The sequence below is a fragment of the Rhododendron vialii genome, chromosome 7a (genome assembly GCF_030253575.1).
Source record: "Rhododendron vialii isolate Sample 1 chromosome 7a, ASM3025357v1".
NCBI classification, from domain to species: domain Eukaryota; kingdom Viridiplantae; phylum Streptophyta; class Magnoliopsida; order Ericales; family Ericaceae; genus Rhododendron; species Rhododendron vialii.
This window is the reverse complement of record NC_080563.1, coordinates 16590427-16616061: the sequence shown is the minus strand read 5'-3', so window position 1 is coordinate 16616061 and position 25635 is coordinate 16590427. Positions and strand designations below refer to the sequence as shown.

The following is a 25635-nucleotide window of genomic DNA, read 5'->3' as shown; positions in this document are numbered from 1 at the left end:
AGTGAATGATCACACCAAATAACCGAGGTCTTTATCTATTTTTGTAGTAGTGATGCTCAACCGGCGGGTCCCCCTCTTGATCCTTGTTTCCAATTGGTTGATTGTTAATAGCCAGAGAGTCACCTACAATAGACTCTTCAGCTTCTTCATTAATAATTTCCACCCTTGGACAGAGCTTATTACTTGAGCTCCCATCCTTCAGCAGTAAAGTGGTTGGCATAACCCCCTTCGTTACTACTTTGTCTGCTAGCTGAGCATCCAACACAGTTGGTATTGATTGGTCAAAAACCCTTCTCTCCTCCACGACGTAATCAGTACTGCCGGATTCACTGCCAAAGGAGCCGAGGAGAGATGTGGTTTTTGATCCAATCTCTCGAATGTGTTTCTCGTTGAATGGATCATCACAATCCTCTTCCCAAACCCTAACACTGTAGTTTCTTCCTCTTACTGTAATATTGGCACACATGAAAATTGAAGAAAATCAAAATTGAATCCAAACCACACCGAATTGGAACCCTGTTTTGTTTTGTTTTTTGTTTTTTTTTTGCAATTTTTACGTATGCCAATTATGTATCTATTAAAGTCCGATGAACACAATTTTTGGTATGATTATGGTTCTCATTAAACTCTACAAAATGAACGGAATCGATCATCCAAGTGTGATCGGAAAATAGCCGAAAAATTGAAAACGGACCGGAGGGGATACCAAAGGTGTTGGTATCCCCAGATACTAAAAAGTTTCTCAATGTTAGTGGCAATGCCATGAAACCACTTTCATCACATACATAGCTTGCTTGATACAGAGTAAAGCAAGGAGGGGCTAATGCAGAGAGATAAGAAAGAGAGTTATTTCTAGAACATCAAAACAAGCTACACGCATGATTCAGTTAAGAATCGTTCGTCCTAACCATGTTGCCGGCCTTGTTCCCTCGACTCAAGAAATACTTTTCTACTCTTGTCCAGTTCCGCAAGGACGTCTCTAGCATTTATTCTCTCACCGGGCAGTGCAGCACAACATAAAACACCAATTTGAAGGATTGAGACAAGGCAAACCTCAAGTTTATTAGTGCTTGGTGTGATAGTTTGCCTAGTCCCACTTGGATGCCTTTCTTCTTCCAATATGATCTGGGGATCGACGATCTTTAATACCTTGTCTGGAAGAAACCGTTTTTTGTAACCAGAGAGGCTAAGAGTGTCATTGAACATGCAATCAGTTGGTCTTTTTTCGATTAACATTTCCAATAGTAACACTCCATAGCTATGCATATCACTTTGTGTTGATATCTCTTCACCCGTACCATATTCTGCAGCGAAACCATACAAAAGAAACAAGAGAAATTATTCATGATATTGGTGCCATTAACCAAAATTCTGTGGTTGCCTTCTTTTGTTGAAAGAATTTCTCCAACATTTCAAGACAAAGAAATACAACGAGGGCCCATAAAGAGGTTTGTAGAGTTTTCTCCTTTAGCTAAACCTGCATTGTCTTACAACACAGAAGAAACAATGATGGAAAATTATCTTTGCATTATGAGGTTTGTTAGGATCGTCACACACACGCACACGATTTACGAGTATAAAATAGTAAAGAATCAACACAGAGATTTACGTCGTTCCCCAAAACCGGGTACGTCCACGGGAGCGAGAGCGGCTGTTGTTCTTTATTATCACAGTGTGAATTAGGGTTTACAACATAGAGTATTTATACCGACTCTATTCTAACCCTAATCTGGTATTTTGTCTGTATCCCAAAAATACTCCTGTACGAACCATACCGTACAGGAAACTAATTAATTAAATGAATAGAGCAATAAATTAGAGTCAATTACCTGGAGCAACATATCCAATTGTTCCTCCAATTGCAGTTGAACTTGATTGTTGTTGATTGTTGGATTCACATGTGGTTGGTAAAAGAATCTTTGCAAGACCAAAGACACTCACATGGGCACAAAAATCACCGTCAAGAAGAACGTTGCTTGGCTTTAAGTCGCGATGAATGATAGCTACTTCGCAATGATAGTGAAGATAATCCAATGCAGAAGCCACATCAATGGCGATGTTTAAACGTTGAATAAGGTTCAAGCTCGCAGTTCCCCGTTGCTCATGAAGACATTCTGGGTATAACCAGTTATCTAAGCTCCCGTTTTCCATGAACTCGAAAACTAAAGCCTTGAAATCATTGCACTTAAAATCGATGCTTGAGCAAGATGTGATTATCTTGACCAGATTGCGGTGGCGAATGTTCTTCAGTGCTTCACATTCTGCTTGGAAACTCCTATTCCCTCCACGTTCTTGAAGTTTCAATACCTTCACAGCAATTGTTTGTCCAGTAGAGTCAAGAATCCCTTTCAAAACAGAACCATATTTTCCTTTACCTATCAAGTTGTCGAAAGAGAACCCATTGGTTGCTTGGTGAAGTTCTGCATAAGAGAGTTTCGGGTACTCCCTTTGGAAAGGTAAGGCCGAAGAAATTTCTCTTCTTGACCTTCTAATTCGAAAAGTAATTGTTACGACACAGAGTAGGATCACAACAATAAACAACATAGTGATTACCGGTATAATCACTTTGTTGTTGAGGGGTCCTTTCTTTTTCTGCAATACTTTTGTTGGACATGCAGGAAGTTGCAGTTCTTCAACTCCTCCGCACAGCTTGAACAATCCATCAATTGGAACTTCACCTTCGAACATATTGTATGAAAGGTTGAGACTTTCAAGTCTCAACTCTACTAAGAACTTGGGAATTTGTCCGGACAAATTATTGCGAGACTGATCTTGGAATCGAATACCTTTCAATTGATTGAGGGATGCGGGAATCGGACCTTCAAAATGATTGCCAGCGAGAGAAAGGAGTTCCAACACTTCGAAACTGCTAAGAGTTGCTGTGATTCCTCCTGATAATTTGTTTTCTGATAAGTACAGCTTTCCGAGATTTCTCAAGTTACCGATTTGCGTTGGTATCGGTCCTGTTTACTGATTATGATCTAGGAAGAGACCAATAGATAGGGATGAAAGCTCGAAGATTTGTCCAGGTATGGTTCCGGTGAGTTTATTGGAACTGAGATCAATTACTTGAAGACGTTTACAATTTCCCAAGGAATCAGGTATCCTTTCCTCTAGCTTATTTTCTGCAATGGCAAGGATGCTTAGCTGGCTGAGGTTTCCAATGGAGGATGGGATTTTTCCTGAGAGCTTATTGTGTACATCCAAATTTTTTCTTACTTGGAGACTTTACCAATGGATTCAGGAATACTGCCGCTGAGCATGTTATGAACTACTGAGAAAAGCTGTAGGTTCAGAATGTTCTCAATCCCAACAGGTATGCTTCCAGATATATAGTTATCACCGAGAGTCAAATAACTCAGAAATTTTGAGAGATTTGCGATGGAATGGGGCAACAAACCACTAAAGTTATTTGCAGTTAATCTCAACTCTCGTAGATTGGAACAGTTGGACAACGTATTCATAATGTTATGCAATTCATTCCCGCTATTAGTTCCAAGTGAATTGGTATCTGCCGTAAATATTTCAAGATCATTAAGGTTTCCTAGACTTTTTGGTGTGGGCCCGTTAATTGCATTGTCTGTAATATGGAATCTCAAAAGTCTAGAAGAATTGCCTATCGATGAAGGAATAGGCCCAAAGAAATGGTTTCCACCGATAAAAAATACTTGTAGATTTGGAAGAGCCAAATCAAAATCTGGGGCGAGGGTTCCATGCAATTGATTGGAGGTTAGAGAAACAAAGCTGAGTGACAACATGTCGTAAAGCTGGGGAGGAACCATACCAGTCAAGTTGTTTGAATACAGCGAAAGCCAACGTAATTTGAAAAGTCGTCCAAGTTCGAAAGGAATGCTTCCGATTAGCTTGTTCTTCGTCAAAGAAAGCACAGACAGCCCAGAGAGATTTCCGAATGAGGCTTTGCAGAGAGCTCACCCCAACAGGCAGTTCGCCTCCTAGGTGGTTATTATTTGGATTTATTTCTTTGATGTTCGACGAACAAGTGATATTGGTAGGTAGCTTGCCTTCAAAGGAATTATTCCCAAGAATAACATGTTGAAGTCGAAACAACCTTCCAATTTCATTCGGGATGGTTCCATGGAAGCTGTTGTTGCCGAGATCAATCGTCCTGAGAAAGGTAAGATTCCCTGCATGAGGGGATAGAGAACCCACCAACCCTCGGGATGATAAGTCTAGAATGGTCACGCGTTGATGCTTACGACCGCAAGTAACTCCTTCCCACTTGCAGAAGTGGATGGAGTGATTCCAGGAGCGAAATACCGGAAAAGCATCACCTTGCACCAAATCCTTGATAGCAAGCAAAGCTTGACGGTCTGTCTCATTTGACATGGGGACAGCAGTGGTGCTGCTCATGGCCAAGGTGAAAATTGTTAAAATAAAACAGAGGACGGACATTGCAATTCCTGGCCTTAGAAACATTATTTTGGTGCTAAAGGAGAAAAGGATATGAAAGGGGAAAGGTGATGATGAGCTTCTAGTTCTCCGGGGATCAGCTCATTTACATTCCTCATCCCTCCATACTTTTATATTTTTGTTTTTGTTCCGAGCCCACATCTCTGATCAAAACTATTCATCTCATAGAATCCATAATGAAAAATATGATTGCAGAAAATTACAATAATTCGGGGAGAGAGTAAATTATATACATCGGCAGTACGTGTAAGTATTTGTTTCCTCCAAATCAATTACATTGTGCCCCGTTGTCAAAACAGTGGTGGTCCCAATCAATAGAACATGACAACGTGGCGCAATGTAATTGATTTGAAGAAAATAAATATTTACACCGCCGGTATAAAGAATTTAATCTCTAATTGAGATATCGATTGGTACGTGAACGAGTTGCATTTTATTTTGTGAAGTGGTGTGTATTCAATTTATTTTGCCGTGAATTTTACATAATGAGATGCAACTTTGTTCGGTATCCAATCAAACAGAATGTTCAGTCATATTCTTGGTCGCAAGTTCTACGAAGCTGATCTCGTTTGGAAAATCGATTAATAAGACAACTCGATCCAGGGTTCAAGTCAGGATATTGTTCAGAATATCGTCGACTTGACTTATGAAACTCAAGTCCACTACTTGATCTTCCGGGAAAAAGTTTGACCAAATCCTGACTGCTAATTACAACAATGGACAGATAGACATTGGTTATGTGTTGTGTTTTACACAACGATTGTGTGTTTAGCACTTTTAAATTGGATATTTGGGTTTATTGAGAGAGAGACACTCATTAAAAGGCTATTGGGTTTGCTAATACTGTACTACAGAGAGAGAGAGAGAGAGAGAGAGAGAGAGAGAGAGAGAGAGAGAGAGAGAGAGAGAGAGCCGGTTTGATTCTTCATATTTTTATTTATTTTTTTGATCGGCATTCTTCATATTTCCAATGTGCGATTTTTTTGGTTGGCAATTTGAAGACTTTTTCCAGGATTTTCATATGTGCACAAACTTATATAATTTGAAGACTATTTCCAATGTGCGATTTTTAATATGCGTGCACAAACTTATATGTCTGGATAAATAAATAATGGCGGTCCATTCCGGCTCCCATATAATATTGTGCACAAAGATGAATGCAAATTGAATTTTCGCATTCATATTCTTCGTCGTAGGTTCTAAGAAGCTGATCTCGTTAGGAAAATTGATTAAGTCAATTCGATCCAGGAGTCAAGTCAAGTCAATAAATCTCTTTCTAGGCGGGCTCACCTACTGACTAACGACGACTTGACTTGCTATTAGGTCTTGTGCTGGCCTGGTTTCTTTTTAAAAAATTCTAGTTATTACTCCTACTATCACATATTGTTGGTCTTCCACGAAAACGTGCATGTAATTTTTTATCAAAAATAAATTACTCTTGTGCTTAACTTTTTAAATTTTCTGACATCAATAAAAAATCTCAATTAGTCTTTTATTTTGGAGTCAAGAAATTTTAAAAATTATGCACAGAAGTTCTTTATTTTTTCTCCAAAAATTATACGTCTTTCCGCAAAGGACCACCAGCATGGGACGGAGGGAGTATTTTTTCGGTTTCTCATATTTGACGAGTCCTCCGAGGGAATTGCAAAAGCAAAAAGATTTGTGACTAAAAAAAAGGTTTATCTACATTTTTGGTCCTTGTAAAATGCTCCAAGTTTCAAATTTGTCCCTATAAATACATACGTGTCGATTTCGTCCTTATTTTTTCTGAGGAACGTCAATGTTGCCCTTTCCGTTAACTCGTTAACGAAACAAAAGTGCTACACACACAACGGTTGTGTAAAACACAACACACAACCAATCTCTAGCCGTCCATTGTTGTAATAAATGGTCAGGATTCGCTCAAACTCTTCCCCATAAAAATTAATCTTTTTCTTTAAAGAGTTTTTATAAAATCTAGACCGTCCAAATACATCTGGACGGTCAGAATTACATACATAACCAACACAACGGTTGTGCAAGTAGCATTTTTGTTAACGAAACGGATCAACCTCTAGCTGTTGACTGATGTGGCAATGACGTGGAAAATAACCTCTTGTTCACCATCATTCATCACCCCTGCTCCCTCTATCTCTTTGTTTTATGACACCCCAGCATAATTAAACCCACACCAATCTCACGATTATTGAATGATTCCGTAAGTACAACTTATCATAATGGAGACTGTAGATACCGGTGCTCAAATGATGTTTTACTCCCCTTTTTAAGATTAAAAAAAAATGTTCATAATTATTCTAGTGAAAGAAGCAAATTGGACGTTTGGGGTTATATGTTGTGGGGGAGAGAGACTCATTATATGCTATCGGGTTTGCTAATACTAGGGGTGTCAAATGGGCGGGTTTTGGCCAAATTGAGTAACTTATAAGTGGGTTGGATCTTTAATGGGTCATTAACCCATTTAGTTAGGAGTCCAATTACCCATATCCAATCCAACCCATTTATTTAAAATCAAACTCAACCCGCCCATTAACCCAATTAAAATTAAAAATAACTAAAATACCCGTATACACTAAAATGACCATATCACCCTTGTACATTTAAATGAACAAATTACCCTTGCATACTAAAATTACTATAATACCCCTATATACTAAAATGATGGAGGAGATACGGCATATATTGTACGTATTAAATACTCAAATTACCCATGTATACTCAAATTACTGAACCGAATGGAGGAATCCAATCGACAAACTTTAATTAATTCAACTTATTTCCCACGATTACTGAAGTTCATCCTTCATTTGGTCATTTAAAATCTGGCAGATGCATCTCATCCTTCCCCCACCGATTCTTCCCAGCGACAGGTGATTGAGAGAAGGGTTCTAGTGAGAGAGGATTTGTGATGCGAGAGGAAAGCGAGAGCTAAGGATAGGGATGAGAGATAACGAAAATGCACTCATCAATTTTAGTCGACCTGTATACTAAAATTACTGTTATCGTTTAGTAAATGAGTCAAGCTCAATACTCTAAATCCTCAGCTCGTTTTGTATAATCTCGGCTCGAACCAGACTCGGCTCGTTTACAAACAAACGAAGTTTGAGTTTGAATTTTTGGTTCGTTTAGTGTACGAGTTCACTACAAAACTCGGCTTGTACTATAACTGGAATTCGTAACATAAAACCGTTCAAACCAAGTCTCCAGTTCCCGATTTGACCAAGAAAAAGGTTCGTTTCACGTAACATGTTTACTTTGGTTTTTTTCATTTATGTGGTAGTTCTATTTTTTTGTTGGGTAATGTTCATGACCCATTGGGCAGTTAAGTTTACCCAATTGAAACCCAATTAAGACTCAATAATAAATGAGTTAGATGGGTTTGGACCCATTTTAACCCAACTAATAAATGAGTTGGGTTGGGTTTATTTTTTAATAGGTGGGTTTGGGTTTCTTAATGAGTTTGGGTTCAATTTGGCACCCCTAGCTAATACACACAGAGAGAGCCGGTTCAATTCTTCATATTTATAATGTGCGGTTTGTTATGGTTGGTAATTTGAAGAGTTTTCCCAGGATTTTCATATTTACATTGGGTTTGTCCCAATAATTAGTTGATGATTTCTCGACAACTTCATATCTTTAATTAAAGTTTTGAGAAGTTCCAGTGCTTACGACGGACATTTGAGTGAAAATTATGCTGTATTTTTGAAATTTTCCAGTGTAATTCTTTTTTTTTATTATCCAAAAACACATTTCATTAAAATGCCAAGTGGCACTTACAGCAAATCCATCCGAATATAATGAAAGGGAGACTACAATCAACCCATCACTGAAAATACACAAGAAATACAGGGACAAAGAGACACAAAGTGTCTAGATCCTAAGAGCGAGTCAAAGGCTCTCTTCTCACCGCCACGAAGGGCCGGGACATGAGGAGTTAGCAACCTATCCAACAGTCGCCCGGGATGGCGAAGAATCCAAACCAGAGACAAGCACTACAAAACCGATGGAAACAGATAAGAATTAACAAAACAAAAAATGCAGCACCGTGGACGAAACCACTAAGCACGCTGGCCTACTTCGGCCGAACCCCGCACATCGCCTGATATTGAGGCACAAACGGGATCGCGAACCAAAATGAAGGAGATGACATCTCCGGCAAGCCTTTGCTGACACGCGAGGCTCCGAGCATGGAGATCAAGGTAGAAATCCTCCTGGGCTAAAACTCCGATCAAACCACCACTTCACGGCGCACGATGACTGTAAAACCTTTTCGGCCTCTTCAAATCCCCAAGTAAAACCCACGGCTGAAAACTTGTAGAACCCAGGCTCCAGGGCCAAGCCCCAGCCCTTATACCACCTACTCCGAAGTCAAGCCTCGCGAGAGTTATTCGCCCACTGCCTCCACCCACCAGATCCGAGGGAACCCCACACTGGTAACAAGCCAAACTGAGAAAACCAGTCGGACAAATCCGGACAAATCGGAGAAGCAAAACAGAAAAAAAAAAAAAAAAAAAAGCAGAAAAAATCAAACCCCTTCACCTCCTCCTCCGTTACTAACCCTAAACCCTAATCACCTCACACGCTGCACCCCCACGCCACCATCATCGCCACCAACCGATCTGAAAGGCTCGGATGGAGCCGAGCTAAAGGAAGAACTCAGGCCTACGCCCAGTCCTCCAAGCCGGTCGCACACCACGAATACCCCCAAATCAGAAGGCGAGAACAAGAGCTAAGAAGGGCGGGAAGAAAGGGTACATGGAGAGAGAGGGGAGCTGGAGGAGAGAAAGGAGAAGGGGAACAAGACCTGGGGGAGGCGCCCCCCCCTGAAACCCTAATCCGAGGCAGCTGAGGATTCCAAAGAGAGAGAGAAAAGAGTCGCGGTCTATGTAATGCATAGCTTGAAATCATTCTTTACAGCGCATAGGGGGATAGACTTGTTTAACAGGCGTGCACAAATTTATGTGTCAATAAATAAAGTTTGGGAGTCCATCCGTACAGGGATGTAAGTGATGTTTTCCCTTCAATTTACCAAAATCCTTCAGAATTGCAGGTCATAATGTTCACAAATATGAAAGTTCCATGTACAAAAACTTTGACCCCATTTGATAACATTGATAGATGAGTGAAATTCGTAAGGAGATGGAATTAGGATTGAGATTGATAATGAGAAGAAATTAGTAATGAGTATGTTTGTTTGAGATGAGATTGAATGATGGGATTATTAATATTATACTTGTTTGAAATGAGATTAGATGATGGGATTTGATTGGATTATTAAAAGAAATTGGTAATGAAAAGGAGTTGGGATTGGACTATGAATACCAAGTCCTAAGAGGTATTGTTAATACCACCTAAAGGCTGCATTGACATCCCAATGGACTAATAGTCCGGACCCTTTTTTGTTATCAAATAGAGTATTAATACTCTCATAAAATTAGTACTCCAATCCCAAGTCTCAAACCTATAATCAAACGGGGCCTTTGAACTGCAATATTCAATACGATCACCAACACACATAACCTGTACTTGGAGACAAATAAATTTACGGGAAGTATAGCAAAAAAAATTCAGTTTGCATTTGAACATGCCACTTGACTTACTTTTTAGGTCGTTGCCATGCGTATTATTTTGGCATCTGCACTTCACAATATTGAAATTTCTAGTTTTTATTGACTGTTCTCAGAGAACTGATACATTTTCTATTACATTATATACTAATTCTCAGTCGGTATTAAATCTGCAGATGCAGTCATTTGGAGGAGTGGTGCAGTTACGGTAAAGTGCAGCGTTAAGGGGGAAAATAGACCAAAATCGACCTTAGAGGAGGTTGTTCGAAAGATACAAGTTGTGTTGAATATCACGGAACACAATGCTTTTTGACAGAGCTCAATAAAAAGAAAATGAATTCATGTAGCCGATCCAATTGATTGAGACTTAAGGCTTGGGTCGGGTCGATTTGGTTTGGTTTGGTTAGTTATATCCGTAGGGGTGGCAAATTAAACCCAAACTCACCCACTAAAATTACAAAACAAACCCAACCAAGCCCATTTATTAGTTGGGTCAAAATGGGTCTAGCCTATCTAACCCATTTAGTAATTGGGCTTAGAGCATCTCCAATCTTAACCCAAAATTTTATCCAAATTTGGTTCAAATTTTGGGTAAAAACCCATTTTTATTCGGACTGAGTTAATGCTACGATGACAACAAAAAATTTACAACATCTTTACAACATTTGCCAAGTCACCAGTGGGACCCACAATTTCACCCAATACAAAAAAAAAATAAAAATAAAAGGAAAACAAAGAAACCAATACCAGATCTGAAAACCAACGGAGAGTGAGGGAGAGAGAGAGTAAGAGGGCGGAGGACTGGAGGAGCACCACCACCGGCGACACCCAATACCACCGGCAACTCCCACCACCACTGGCGACCTCCACCACGGGCTCTACCCAACAGTTGATTAATGCATCTCCCTAGTCTCAGTCTATCATGTCTCAAATTCCTCAGTCATCTCTTCTTCCAACCCACGAATCTAAGGACTTTAATTGTTTGCTTTTTTGTTTGATCTGCAAGGCCTTTATTGATTGACCAACAAAAAAAAAAACGAAAACTAAGAAGACACAACAATACAATCAAACCGTGTCATTCTCTTATTTAACCAATTTTTCAAACCAAACGGAGGAACATCTCGTCTCCGGACTCCGTATATATCAATAAAAATCAACATGAAAATTAGAATATGAGGGATGAAAATTAGACAACAATACATCTTGTCTGTTTCTATAGATTTAGAGAAAGAGAAATCCATGGCAAACCAAGAATAATCCGGAGAAAAAAATTATGGAATTAAACCCATAAGATGACAGAGGTGGAGCCGATGGTGGTGAGTGTCGCCGGTGGTGGTGCTCCTCTAGTCCTCCTCCCTCTCACCCTCTCTCTCCCTCACTCTCCGTTCGTTTTTCAGATCTGATTTGGGTTTCTTTATTTTCCTTTTATTTTTAATTTTTTTTTGTGTTGGGTGAAATTGTGGGTCCCACTGATGATGTGGCAAATGTTGTAAAGATGTTGTAAATTTTTGTTGTCATCGTAGCATTACTGATGGCAAAATGATCTTTTCTCAAATAAATTATTTTTTTAAGTATTCAATGGCAATAATGTAAATTATAAAAGGGAACAAATTTGATTTGCGGTAGAAAGTGACTGACTCCTGTGAAGAAGAAGAACTCGACACTCCATAAAGACCATAACCACCACCAACCACCCAAGGATGGAGCCAGAGAGGTCTAGTAGAGGCGGCCGCCACAGCAAGAATTTTAGAAAATACAATTATTATATGTAAAGAAAAGAAGTTATCCCCAACTTATATAGACTCGCCGCTGCTAGATTTTTTTTCTTATTTTTTGCTATATAGTAGTCCTAAATCCTCTATTTTTTTTTGAAGAAAGGAGACCCAAAATAGTATTCTAAAACTATATTAGTCTTTTTTGTACTCCATGTGCAACGACAAACATCATTTACTATATTTTTTATTATGTTATTTTAATTTTTCCTAGAGTCGATGACTATTCATATTGCAATGCATTTTTTTAATTTTTTAGTATACATTTTGCAGACCCAGGGATACTGCCAATTGGGAGTGCTTGTCAACGATGTTGAGCGGTCAATCCGGCCATTCATGTACTCGGATTAGATCTGAGCTGTCTGTGCCGAGATGAACGACCAGATCGGCCACTCGGCACCACTGCCAAGCACCCTTCCTTCAATCTTTCGCATTTCGCCACTACTAGAGTAAATTCCTGGCTCCATCCCTATAGCCACCCAAACAGTCTACCACTTACCACCACCCACAGAACTCTGATCCATATATCCTCATTTCTTTTCCATCTGTAGGAACTCGTTCTTGCGTCAACAGTCATGTGAGATAGAGAGAGTTGCAAGTATCCAAACTTGGGAAAGCCGACGCCATGCTCTTAGAATGGCATGGAAGGAGCCATTGAAAAGAGAAAAGAGCCATTATAATATTGGAGGGATAAATAGGAAGAGAATTGGTTGTCTCAAATTTGGGAAAAGAAATGGGTAAAACCTAAAATGGGGAAGGGTTTGGGTCAAATATTGGAGAGGATTTTTTGTGAGTTTTGCCCAAATTTTCAATTTGAGTCTTAAAATGGGTCAAGGTTGAAGATGCTCTTAAATGGATCTTAATTGGGTTAACTTAAATGACCCAATAAATCATAAACCTAACCCAACAAGAAAGACCCCTTATCACTATCAGTCGATCTCTCTCGCCGAGTGAATTGGTCTCGTTCGTCCCTTCAGCTCTCTCTCTCTCTCTCTCTCACATCTGTGTTTCGTGGCTTTGTTTGATTATTGTTTATTAAATAATTCAAGGTTCTGATCATATAAAAATCAGTCGTTCATAAATTAATAATAATCTCCTCGCATCCATAATTCTTGTTAATTCTCGATCACATGCATGATCACCTAAATGCAATTTCATTGTCTGAACCCAATTAACATGCCAACAAGGGCAGTTTAATTGTTTATTTTTTTTTCCCGACTTAACTAAGCAAATTAATTAGTGATAATTTTTTATGCCAACCGGTAGGAGAATTACATTCCAAGAGTTACAATAACGGAATCGGGGGCCTATGGCAAAGCTGCTACTCGAGCTTCCAACGCCCCAAAACCCCGTTGTTTTGGGGCCAAATTAGGCACAACGTTCAGCCCTAGCTCCTCCCCTCCTACATTACCAATCATTGTGTCAAGTTCACTTTTGATCCCACACAATTGATCCGAGCCGATTATTAATTTTATTATAACAATTCGAGTGATCTCGTAAAAAATGAACTCAATGTGTATGCATTTGTTATGTTGGTATCTTTCATTTTTGTCGGGAAAGTTTTTTGCACATACAGAAAAAAAAAGGTTTTTAATTTTTTTTCCCACTAGTCATGGGCAGAACTCTAGTAGTATTATACTGGTATTATACGTTGTTTTGAGTATTATTGGTGCAAAATGGTTCTCTGCCGCCCGAAGGGATAATATGGTAATTAGTGTACATGGGTATTTTAGTCATTTAGATGTACAGGGGTAATATGGTCATTTTAGTGTACATGAGTATTTTAGTCATTTTAAGTTTTAATGTATAAGTAATCAGTTTAATGGGCGGGTCAGGTTTAAATTTAAATAAATGGGTCGCGTTGGGTATGGGGCATTAACCTCATAACTATTGTGTTCTAAATGGGTCAATGATCAATTAGAGACTCAACCCTCTTACAGCTTAATCAATTTGACCCAAACCTATCCATTTAACACCCTTAGTTATATGGATTGTTAACCAATCAAAACAAAGTGCAAGTCAAGAAAGGAACACTTCTACTGATTTGTCCATCCAATTGAACCAGTATGACAATGACAATCTCAAACAAATTCAAAGGAAATTATCTATCTTCTAGTTTTCTAGTCTAGAATTACAGAGCGATAGAACCGAAAATCCAATAATTTATGTTTGACAAAAAAAAAAAAAAAAAAGAAAGAAAACCCACCACCGAACGTTGCTAAAGATTTTCTAGTGTATCTGACCAAACGACTCGAGTTGGTCATCAGGTCATGTGGAACTGATAGCAATAGAGAATTGAATTGCTCAAGTGGCCAGCAAAAACTTAGGCTTAGATATCATGTTAAGTTTGACCATTGACGGCAAGTCTATTTGACGATTTCTTGACAAGTATTTTGTTTGTACCAAAAACTGACCGTCCAATAAAAATTTGCCACGTTGCGGTTACTTGGTAACAAATATTGAGCAAAGCACCTGATTTTTTCCTATGCCAAATTGCTACGTGGGTCTAGCTAGTGTGACTAAATGGCAGTGCACTCCATGGTGGGACACTTGGCAATGGGTACAAAATCCTGTGTTTGATTTCAAGCACTTGGAGGTAGTGCAGCATCATCCTGAAATTATAGATAGTGCACCATGATCCCTAAAGTTTATGGAACATCAGGAGAAGTTCTAGATAGGATCTTAGTTAACAATCATTTCAAAAACAAACACATTTTATTGCTACAAATTAGAGAAAGCATTGCATATAGTGAAAAAGGATTAGAATGTTAGTGGCAATACCATGAAACACCACTTTCATCACATACATAGCTTGTTTGATACAGAAGAGTAAAGCAAGGAGGGGCTGATGCAGAGAGATATATATAAGAAAGTTATTTCTAGGATATCAAAACAACCTACAAGCATGATCCAGTTAAGAATCATTCGGCCTAACCATGTTGCCGCCCTTGTTCCCTTGCCCCGAGAAATACGTTTCTAATCTTGTGCAGTTCCGCAAGGACGTCTCTAGCATTCATTCTCTCATTGGGCCGTGCAGCACAACATAAAACACCAATTTGAAGGACTGAGACAAGGCAAACTTCAAGTTTATGAGTGCTTGGTGTGACAGTTTGCCTAGTCCTACTTGGTTGCCTTTCTTCTTCCAATATGATCTGGGGATCGACGATCTCTAATACCTTGTTTGGAAGAAACCTTTTTGTGTAACCAGAGAGGCTAAGAGTGTCACTGAACATGCAATCAGTTGGTCTTTTTCCGATGAACATTTCCAGTAGTAACACTCCATAGCTATACATATCACCTTGTGTTGATATCTCTTCACCCATTCCATATTCTGCAGCAAAACCATACAAAAGAAACAAAAGAAGTTATTCATGATATTGACACTATTAACCAAAATTCTGTGCTTACCTTCTTGTGCTATAAGAATTAATTTCTCCAACATTGCAAGACAAAGAAATACAACGAGGGCCCATAAAAAAATATTGTTAGAGTTTTCTCCATTAGCTAAGCCTGCATTGTCTTTCGACAAGGAAGAAAAAGTGATGGGAAAGTATCTTTACAATATTGACCGGTAATGATGAAACTAATTAGTTAGGATGACAGAGCAAATAATTAGAGACAATTTACCTGGAGCAACATATCCAACTGTTCCTCCAACGCCAATTGAACTTGATGATTGTTGATTGTTCGATCTACTTGTCGTTGGTAAAAGAATCTTTGCAAGACCAAAATCACTCACATGGGCACAAAAATCAGCATCAAGAAGAACGTTGCTTGGCTTTAAGTCGCGGTGAATGATAGCTACTTTGCAATGATAGTGAAGATAATCCAATGCAGAGGCCACATCAATGACAATGTTTAAACGTTCAATGAGGTTCAAGCTCGCAGTTCCCCATTGCTCATGAAGACATTCTGGGTATAACCAGTTATCTAAGCTCCCATTTTCCATGAACTCAAAAACTAAAGCCTTGAAATCATTGCTCTTAAAATCGATGCTTGAGCATGATGTGATTATCTTGACCAGATTGCGATGGCGAATGTTCTTCAGTGCTTCACATTCTGCTTGGAAACTCCTATTCCCTCCACGTTCTTGAAGTTTCAATACCTTCACAGCAATTGTTTCTCCAGTAGAGTTGAGAATCCCTTTGTAAACAAGACCATACTTTCCCTCACCTATCAAATTGTCGGAAGAGAACCCATTCGTTGCTTGGTAAAGTTCTGCATAAGAGAGTTTCGGGTACTTGTTTTGAAACGGTAAGGCCGATGGAATTTCTCGTCTAGACCTTCTGATTCGAAAAATTATTATTGCGACACAGATTAGAATCACAACAATAATAGACATAGTGATTAGAGGTATTATCACTTTATTCTTGAGCGGTCCTTTCCTTTTCCGCAATACTTTGGCTGGACATGCAGGAAGTTGCAGTTCTTCAACCCCTCCGCACAGCTTGCTATTTCCGACAACTGAAAAGGCACTAGCATTCTTGAACAATCCGTCAATTGGAATCTCACCTTCGAACATATTGTATGAGAGGTTGAGACTTTGAAGTGAATTCAACTCTCCTAAAAACTTGGGAATTTGTCCGGACAAGTTATTGCGAGATAGATCTAGGAATTGAATACCTTTCAGTTGACTTAGGGATTCAGGAATAGTACCTTCGGAATGATTTCCAGCGAGAGAAAGGGATTCCAACACTTGGAAACTGCTAAGAGATGCTGGGATTCCTCCTGATAATTTATTATCTGATATGTCCAGCTGTTCAAGATTTCTCAAGTTACCTATCGTTGGTATCGGTCCTGTTAACTGATTACCACCGAGAAAAAGACCAATAGATAGGGATGAAAGCCTAAAGATTTGTCCAGTTATTGTTCCGGTGAGGTTATTGGAACCGAAATCAATCGCTAGAAGACGTTTACAATTTCCCAAGGAATCAGGTATCCTTTCCTCTAGCCTATTTTCAGCAAGGGCAAGGATGCTTAGCTGGCTCAGGTTTCCAATGGAGGATGGGATTTTTCCTGAGATGTCATTTGCATACATATAAATTTGTTCCAACTTGGTGAGTTTACCAATGGATTCAGGAATACTGCCGCTAAGCATGTTCCCAAATACTATGATACCCTGTAAGTTCAGAAGGTTCGCAATCCCAACAGGTATGCTTCCAGATATGTAGTTCTCTTGAAGATGCAATTGACTTAAAAATTTTGAGAGATTTGCGATGGAATGGGGCAACAAACCACTAAAGTTATTTGTTGCTAAACTAAACCTTCGTAGATTGGAACAGTTGGAAAGCGTATTCATAACGTTACTCAATTCATTCCCTCTATTAGTTTCAAGTTGATTCATAGCTGCCCCAAAAAATTCAAGATCTTTAAGGTTTCCCAGACTTTTTGGTGTGGGCCCGTTAATTGTATTATTTGTAATATCGAGTTTGACTATTCTAGAAGCATTGCCTATTGATGACGGAATAGGCCCATTGAAATGGTTAGAACCAATATAAACTTCTTGTAGCTTTGGAAGAGCCAAACCGAAATCTGGGGAAAGGCTTCCATGCAATTGGTTCGCGACTAGAGAAACAAATCTGAGTGACGACATGTTGTAAAGCTGGGGAGGAATCATACCAGTCAAGTTGTTCGAAGACAGCTGAAGAAAATGTAATTTGGAAAGTCGTCCAAGTTCGAAAGGAATGCTTCCGACTAGCTTGTTGTCCGACAAAGAAAGCGCAGACAGCTCAGAGAGATTTCCGAACGAGGCCGGTATCAATCCTCTGAAATTGTTTAGACCAAGACCCAATCGTGTGAGACTTGACAGAGAGCTCACCACAACAGGCATTTCGCCTCCTAGGTTGTTATTCATTAGATCCATTTCCTTGATGTTTGACCAACGAGTCATATTGGTAGGTAATTTGCCTTCAAAGGAATTATTTGCAAGAAAAAGTTGTTGTAGGCGATACAACCTTACGATTTCTTTCGGGATGATGCCATGGAAGTTGTTGCTGAGATCAATCGCTCTGAGGAAGGTAAGGTTTCCTATATAAGGGGATAGAGAACCCACCAACCCTTGGGATGATAAGTCGAGAAGGTCACCCGCTGATGCTTACGACCGCATGTAACTCTGTCCCACTTGCAGAAGTGGACGGAATGATTCCAGGAGCGGAAAACAGGAAAAGCATCTCCTTGCACCAAATCCTTGATAGCAAGCAAAGCTTGACGGTCTGTCTCATTTGACATGGGGACAGCAGTGGTGCTGCTTGTAGCCATGGTGAAAATTGTTAAAACAAAACATAGAACATACATTGCACTTCCCAGCCATAGAAACATTGTTTTGGAGCTAAAGAAGATAAAGATATGAAAGGGGAAAGGTGGTGATGAGTTTCGTACTCTAAGTGAAGGCCAAGATATATAGAGGCTGCTTCTCGGGGGGGGGGGGGGGGGGGGGGGGCGGGGCGCGGGTGGGTTGGGGTCAGCTCCTTTACATTCCTCTTCCCACAATATGCCTCCATACTTTTATTTTTTTTGTTCGTTGGGGCCCACGTCTATGATCTAAACCGTTTGGAATCCATGATAGAGAATATAATTGCAAAAAGTTACATTAATTCAAATATCGATTGGTACGTAAACAAGTTGAATTTTATTTTGTGAAGTGATGTGTATTTAATATATTTTGCTATGAATTTTGCATAATGAGACGCAAGTTGTTCGATAATCAATCAAACAGAATTTTCGCAGTCATATTCTTCGTTGCAGGTTCTAGGAAGCTGATCTCGTTTGGAAAATTGGTTAATAAGACAACTCGATCCAGGGGTCAAGTCAGGATATTGTCTTCAAGTGTGGGCCATGCAATGCCCAATTGTCTCAAGTGTGGGGCCATGCAATGCCCAGGTTCCTGTCAATGGCGCGTAAAATCTCTTTCTATGGGTGGGTCACTTATTCATTGAATAAAGGGAAAATTTCAAAAAAGCCCCTGAACTTTTTGACAACTTGCAAAAAAACACCTGAACTTTCACTATTAACAAAAAAACACCTAAACTTAGTATTCCGTTAGCAATTAAACCCCTGCCGTCCAATTCCATCAATTTTTAACCGATGGAGCTAACGGAAGGCGTTAACTTTTTATTTTTTTTTACTTTTTACATTCAAAAATTACTTTTAACTCTTTCTTTTTTTTATTGGTAAATAAATATGTAATAAAGTTCTTTTTTTTTCTTACTATTTATCAAAAATTACTTTAACTCTATTTTTTACTATTTACAAAAATAACTTTAACCACCATCTTTTTTGTTACTTTCAAATTTTACCTCTCTCTCTCTTTTTTTAGAACTTTAACCCCACTCCACCAATCAACTGCTAAAGCTCTAGCTCTAATTTTAGAAATTCAAAATTACTCTTTTTTTTAGCATTCTTGTTTTTTATATTTTTTACTTCCAAAATTACTTTTAACTCTTTATTTTTAGTAGTAAATAAATATGAAATAAAGTTTTTTTTTCTTACTATTTATCAAAAATTACTTTAACTCTAATCTTTACTATTTATAATAATAACTTTAACCCATTTTTACTATTTATTGCATATTTATTTATGACTAAAAAAAAGAATGAGTTAAAAGTAATTTTTGGAAGTAAAAGTAGTAAAAAAAAAGAAAAGGTTACAAAGAGGAGGTTAAAAGAACTTTTGAATTTCTGAAATTGTGGCTAAGGCTTTGGCAGTTGGTTGTGGGGTTAATTGGTAGTGTGGAGTCGATTCTAATAAGAAAAAAAGGGAGAGAGAGGAGAGGGGGGGGGGGGGGGGGGGGGGGGGGGGGAAGGTAAAATTTGAAAATAAAAAATTGGGTTAAAGTAATTTTCGATAAATAATAAGAAAAAAAAGAACTTAATTGCATATTTATTTACCAATAAAAAAAGAAAGAGTTAAAAGTAATTTTTGAATGTAGAAAGTAAAAAAATAAAAAGTTAACACCTTCCGTTAGCTCCATCCGTTAAAAATTGACGGAATTGGACGGCAGGGGTTTAATTGCTAACGGAATGCTAAGTTTAGGTGTTTTTTTGTTAATAGTGAAAGTCCAGGTGTTTTTTTGGAAGTTGTCAGAAAGTTCAGGGGCTTTTTTGAAATTTTCCCTTGAATAAAAGTAGTGTTAAGAATATCGACGACTTGACTCATGAAACTCAAGTCCACCACCTCCTCTATCCCTCCATCTCTTTGTTTTGCGAAAACCACATCATAATTAAACACACAACAATCTCAACCCTGCACGATTATTGAATGATTCCTTAAGTATGAATTATCAAAACGGAGTAGACACCGGTACTGAAATAACATTTTTATTCTCCTGTTCAAGATCAAATAAAAGATGTCCACCGTTATAATTATTCTAGTGAGAGATGAAAATTGGATATTTGGGTGTATTGCAAGAGAGAGAGACCCATTAAACGCTATCGGTTTGCTAATACACAGAGAGAGAGCCGGTTTGATTCTTTATGTTTACAATGAACGAGTTTTTCGGTCGGCAGTTTGTAGAGTGTTACCAGAATTGTCATATTTACATCAGGTTCGTCCCTATAATTAATTGATGGATTTGTTCAATATGCGTGTACAAACTTATATGTCGATAAATAAAGATTGGAAGGCCATCCGCCAGGGTTGTAAGTGAAGTTTTCCCTTCAATTTACCAAAATGCATCAAAGTTGCAGGTCATATAATGTGCACAAATTTGGAAGAACTTTGAAGAAAGACATTTGGAACTGCAAAACTCAATATGCCATGATCACCAACGAGCAACACACATAACCGTACATGGAGAAAAATAAATTCACACGAAGTATAACAAATTCAAGGTTTATTGACTCTCCCGGTGTACACGTAATCATCAACCCTAACCTAATACATGATATCCTAAGACAAATGACAGATTTCAGACTCGACATGCTACATAGGGCTTCCGACCTTAAACAATGGCCGGCCCTAGGAGATTTGATACAATTAGATGAGTAGATCCTGAGACTAAAAAGGTCAGGGTTTTACGTATCTTAAACTACATTAACTATGTAAATTATGGTCATGCTGTTACTAATTTGGTTAGCATAATTCCCTACAAATTACTCCGCAGTGCAGCAGCAGGATCCTCATTGACCACTCTGCTTAAGTTATGTTTACCCAGTCTGTTGCATGTCGTTCCCAACATTCTAGTCATCTTCTTGCCCAGAAACTTCTTCCTCAAGTCTCTCCTGCAACAAAAATCAAATCTTATGAATCATGTCACTGAGACTAAAGGAAGCTTAGGCACTGTGGTATAAGCATTTTGGATGGAAATTGTTCTCTTAACCAACTGCAAACGGAAGTCAAAATACAAAGGGGTTTTGGTTCACTTCCAGAAAGTACGATTTCTGGTCTCAAATCAACGACAGCCGGTCCTGTCCATTTCTCAACGGCTTGATCATTCTGCACACTGATCTGCCCTCTCAAATTAACAACAGCCGTTCCTGTCCAAATCTCAACGGCTCAATCATTCTGCACACTGATCTGCCCGTCTCAATTCAACGACGGTCAGCCATATCGTCCGACTCAATCAACCTGATGGTCAGCCATATCATCAACGACGGTCAGCCATATCGTCCGACTCAATCAACCTGATGGTCAGCCATATCATTAACGACGGTCAGTCATATCGTCCGACCCAATCAACCCGATGGTCAGCCATATCATCAACGACGGTCAGCCATATCGTCCGACCCAATCAACCTGATGGTCAGCCATATCATCAACGACGATCTGCCATATCGTCCGACTCAATCAACCCGATGGTCAGCCATATCATCAACGACAATCAGCCATCGCCATCGCCTGTCTCTGTCCATTCAGTGATGACAACCAACCACGTCGCCTGTCTCTGCCCATTCAGCGACGACAATCACATCGCCTGTCTCTGTCCATTCAGCGATGATAAACAACCACGTCGCCTGTCTCTGCTCATTCAGCGACGACAATCAACATCGCCTGTCTTTGTCCATTCAGCGATGACAACCAACCACGTCGCATGTCTCTGCCCATTCAGCGACGACAATCAACCACATCGCCTGTCTCTGTCCATTCAGCGATGACAACTAGCCACGTTGCCTGTCTCTGTCCATTCAGCGATGACAACCAACCACGTCACCTGTCTCTGACCATTCAGCAATGACAACCAGCCACGTCGCCTGTCTCTGCCCATTCAGTGACGACAACCACATCGCATATAATCGATAAGACTTTACACACATTATTCTCCAAAACAATCTCGAGTTCCGTAATACGCAGCAGGAAATTCCAGGAAGCCCAACCAAGGTAGTGAATTATTTCTAGGCTCAAACCAAATATGGGCAGCTATTTGTAGGCTCAAAACAAAGAGAGGTAATGATTCCCTAGAACTGAAACTGGCAAATCTGTTGGCATCACTTAACAGTGCGTTGTCAAGCATGCAGACGATTCTCGCTACGAGAGTAAAGAGACTAATCATGATGCTCCTCAAGGAATAGAAACAGACTGTGCAAAAAAATAAACACCAAAATCACCTTCAGAGAAGCATTCTGTGCGAGGAGCTGCTCATACTCATTCCTGATGCGACTCAATTCTGACCCAAGTGAGGCATTTTCTTCATTCCAAGCTTCAGTACGCTGAGCTAACTCGTCACATTCCGCCTGACTCAGAAGTATATGAACACCATAGGATCATGGAGTCAAGGATGAAAGTAGCAAATATCATACACAAAAAGGAATAGATTGTCATTATCTGCTTTCGTAACCTGGATGTAACCTGGATCGACGAGCAGATTCTCTGTTGGACTGCTTCCTTCTCTGTTTTTTAAGCTCTCTTTCATCCTGAACATGAAAACACGAGGTATAAAAAGTACAATTCTACTTACAGCAGAGAGAGAGAGAGACTAGCATGAAAGGCATACAGCACAATACAATCATTACCGTTCAACGTGGGGTATCTTTTTTTTGAATGGCAAAGAAAATTGCATTAATCATCAACGTGGTGTATCTTAATATTTGAACTTAGCGGTTCTGACAAGTCAATCATTATAATTCTCCAAGAGTAATTGGTCATATCATCTGAAGTGTGGTAATATTATAGATATTGAGCAACTGCCCCGCTGCCTATATATGGACAGATTTTCAGCCATTTTCCTAAGATGGCAAGATTTTTGGCAGACCCATTTCCCTCTCAAATTTGGCAAAATGCAATTTGGTGAATTGTTCTGGTGGGGGTGAAGCACATGCAATGACGAAACATGGGTGCAGCACCCTTGGCATTGTTTGGCAAATTCATTACGAAAAATGGAAATGGCAATGGTAAATTTGGCTTCACAGGTGTGGATATTCTAAGCTTCTTTTCTTGGAGAACTTCATACTAACAAGAAACAAGGGTTAAGTCACCTATTACAAAGGAGAAACTCAAAAGTACCATTGCTCAACTGAACATGCAAGGAAAACTGGCCTCAACAAAGGTAGACTTACAGGGCAACATAAAGTACCGAGATTCAAACATCCAAAATATGCAAACATCACTAATCAAATGAAAATTGTTGGAGGCAAGCCCATAGAATTCTACAAAACTAGGCAAGTCAACCCTGACTTGTAACATAAATTATGATTGATCCTGGCATCCTGCCATCCCCATAAATTACTTATCATAGATATCTCACCCCACTTATTTAGACAGTATCTCGAGATTGAAGAGATCGAATTCATTCCGGAAACCCCCTCCTCTCTGCCTTGATGTGTGTGGTTTGCAACAGATTAATCTACGCATCAGTGGAGTTATCAAGTGCCTATCATTAAACATCTCTTTAATCAATAACTGGGCATTCTTTATACCGTCATGCATGCGACTATAAGCACCCTAATCCACAGTGGAAAAACCCACCACCCATAAAGGAGACGTGGAGAGGAACGTACTTCTTAATGCCTCACCAAACATGATGTGATCACCGAAGCTGATAAAAAAGGCAATACTATTTGCAATTTTGAAAAGAATTAATTTAGCAAGCAAAAGCTGCACAACCATGAGAATAAAGCTAGTGAATTAGATGAGAAGTTAAAATCATGGACAGAAAGAGAATGCAAGGAGGGACTGAGGGGGAGACCTGTAGCCACAGCTGTGATTGAAGGCTGTCACGAGATCCAGCAGTGACCATCCCCCCTGCAACTGGAGCAGGAGATGCCTTTCCATGCAGTGCAGGGGGGGTAGGAGGAGTTGCAGTACCCCAGTAGTCCATACCAATATTTAAGCTTGTGGTGGGACCAGGGACACCACCTGGAGCACCTACAGCTGGCATTGGCACAATTGCCATTGATTGATTCACCATGGAAAGAGTTTCCCAATTGACACTTACAATGTGGACATTGCGTAGGGAGTTCACATAGCTCGCTCTTTTTCACTTGCATAGGGAGTTCTATTCCAAATTCACACAATTCTACAAAAACCAAAGCTGTATCCCTAAATAACTGAAGCACACAACTCAGAGTAGAGAAACGAATGTGATACAATAACAAAAAAAAAGTCATAAGGACATTTCATTCGATAGTGACCTAAAGACAATGGAATAATACCTCATCGCTGTACGGGGAATCGAATCCATTGGCCATGGGAGAATGCAAAGCTGGACTTGAATGCGTGAAACAGTAAGGGAATTGGCAGTCAGTGTGGAGATGACCTTTTCAATCTGGCGAATTGTAGATCTCGAGCCCTTCATCACCATCATCGTCGTGGACATCGAGCGTGATTTTGTGGAGGTTTTCTTTTAAATTTGCGATTGAACTCCACATCATCAAATCCCCCAACAAACCCCTCTCTCTAACCTGTAAATACCCGAATCGACAGATATAATACCAAAAAAACAATCAGAATCATAAAACCCCTATTTGGCAAAAAAATGCCCAAAACCCCTTATGTGTTTGTTGTTGTTTTTTCATGGTCCATTTTCTGTGAGAAATAAAAAACATGTCTCTTCTCCCTTTCTCACAACTCAAATGGCCTGAAAACCCTAAAAAAAAAAAACAGAAACGGAGTACCGTACCTCATCCTGGTCGTCAGACTCTTCGGCGCACTTGATCTCCGACTCGATGACTTTGAGGAGCAACTCGTCAAAACTCAGCCGCGAAGAGCAGTGGTTTACCGACGGGAACAAACTCCTAGACAGCTGTCGAGAGACGCCGCTGCTGTCACCAACGTGAGAGGAGACGGCTATGTCACCAACGTGAGAGGGGATGGAAACAAGGGGAGGCCAAATCGCATACAACCATACACTATATCACTATTGAAACAGCCCCCGTTCGACTGAGAGAGAGAGACGTACCACTATTAGATTTTGGGGATCGATTGAGAGAGAAAGGGGATTGAGTCAGTGAGCTGTGAAACCAATCCATTTTTCTTGTAAATGCGGGGAAAAATCCAGGAAATCGGAAGATTGGAGGGTGGAGGAATACCAGAAATCACAGATTGAGCGAGCCATTCCGTCGTCCACGGTGGTTGCGGTGCGACCGAGTTCGGCGAGCAGCTGGTTTTTTTTTTTTTTTGATCCGCGGCGAGCAGCTGGTTACCAAGGGTTTTTGGTTTTTGGTGACAAGCACTAAAATTTTTAGTCACTGTTAAATATATCGGTCTTGCTATTGTCAGTCCACTAGACTGATGATAAACATACTAAAAAACAAAAAAAATACGTATTTATGTGTAGTTTTTATACGTTTAATACACATTTACACACTTATTATTGTCAGCCCATTGGGTTGATTTTAAAATTTTCCTAAATATATTTCGTGTCAACACCAATTTTTTGTCACCAAAGATATTTTTTGTTGTAGTGTTAACTAAGCAAATTAATTAGTGATAATTTT

The 25635-nt window shown here is 39.5% G+C and overlaps 4 protein-coding genes and 1 long non-coding RNA gene across 7 annotated transcripts; all 5 read right to left on the bottom strand.

Annotated features, from left to right (window-relative positions):
- Positions 1-820: 820 nt before the first annotated feature.
- On the bottom strand, positions 821-2647 carry LOC131333795 (probable LRR receptor-like serine/threonine-protein kinase At3g47570). The gene is made up of 2 exons (XM_058368552.1): positions 1830-2647; positions 821-1304 (listed from the first exon to the last, which is right to left on the bottom strand). Exons 1-2 carry the CDS (start codon positions 2542-2544, stop codon positions 904-906), a joined length of 1116 nt encoding a protein of 371 aa, XP_058224535.1. The 5' UTR covers positions 2545-2647; the 3' UTR covers positions 821-903.
- Positions 2648-2967: 320 nt separating this feature from the next.
- On the bottom strand, positions 2968-12291 carry LOC131332711 (putative receptor-like protein kinase At3g47110). Its single transcript, XM_058367006.1, has 7 exons — positions 12267-12291; positions 10743-10873; positions 8695-8858; positions 8177-8254; positions 3934-4363; positions 3233-3767; positions 2968-3125 (listed from the first exon to the last, which is right to left on the bottom strand). The coding sequence occupies exons 1-7, from the start codon at positions 12289-12291 to the stop codon at positions 2968-2970; spliced, it is 1521 nt and encodes a 506-aa protein (XP_058222989.1).
- A 2177-nt stretch (positions 12292-14468) lies between these two features.
- LOC131333790 (probable LRR receptor-like serine/threonine-protein kinase At3g47570) lies at positions 14469-15784 on the bottom strand. The gene is made up of 2 exons (XM_058368547.1): positions 15395-15784; positions 14469-15098 (listed from the first exon to the last, which is right to left on the bottom strand). Exons 1-2 carry the CDS (start codon positions 15714-15716, stop codon positions 14698-14700), a joined length of 723 nt encoding a protein of 240 aa, XP_058224530.1. The 5' UTR covers positions 15717-15784; the 3' UTR covers positions 14469-14697.
- Positions 15785-15874: 90 nt separating this feature from the next.
- LOC131332710 (putative receptor-like protein kinase At3g47110) lies at positions 15875-18025 on the bottom strand. The gene is made up of 3 exons (XM_058367004.1): positions 17866-18025; positions 16167-17794; positions 15875-15940 (listed from the first exon to the last, which is right to left on the bottom strand). The coding sequence occupies exons 1-3, from the start codon at positions 18023-18025 to the stop codon at positions 15875-15877; spliced, it is 1854 nt and encodes a 617-aa protein (XP_058222987.1).
- A 2459-nt stretch (positions 18026-20484) lies between these two features.
- LOC131333794 (uncharacterized) lies at positions 20485-25331 on the bottom strand. Of its 3 annotated transcripts, XR_009201915.1 has the most exons (6): positions 25228-25331; positions 24819-25078; positions 24352-24600; positions 23886-24215; positions 22309-22614; positions 20485-20985 (listed from the first exon to the last, which is right to left on the bottom strand). It is a non-coding gene; the product is annotated as an uncharacterized LOC131333794 (long non-coding RNA). The 3 variants fall into 3 exon arrangements; XR_009201914.1 differs by having other exon boundaries at positions 23886-24246; positions 24819-25289; XR_009201913.1 differs by having other exon boundaries at positions 24819-25289.
- Between the last annotated feature and the right edge of the window lie 304 nt (positions 25332-25635).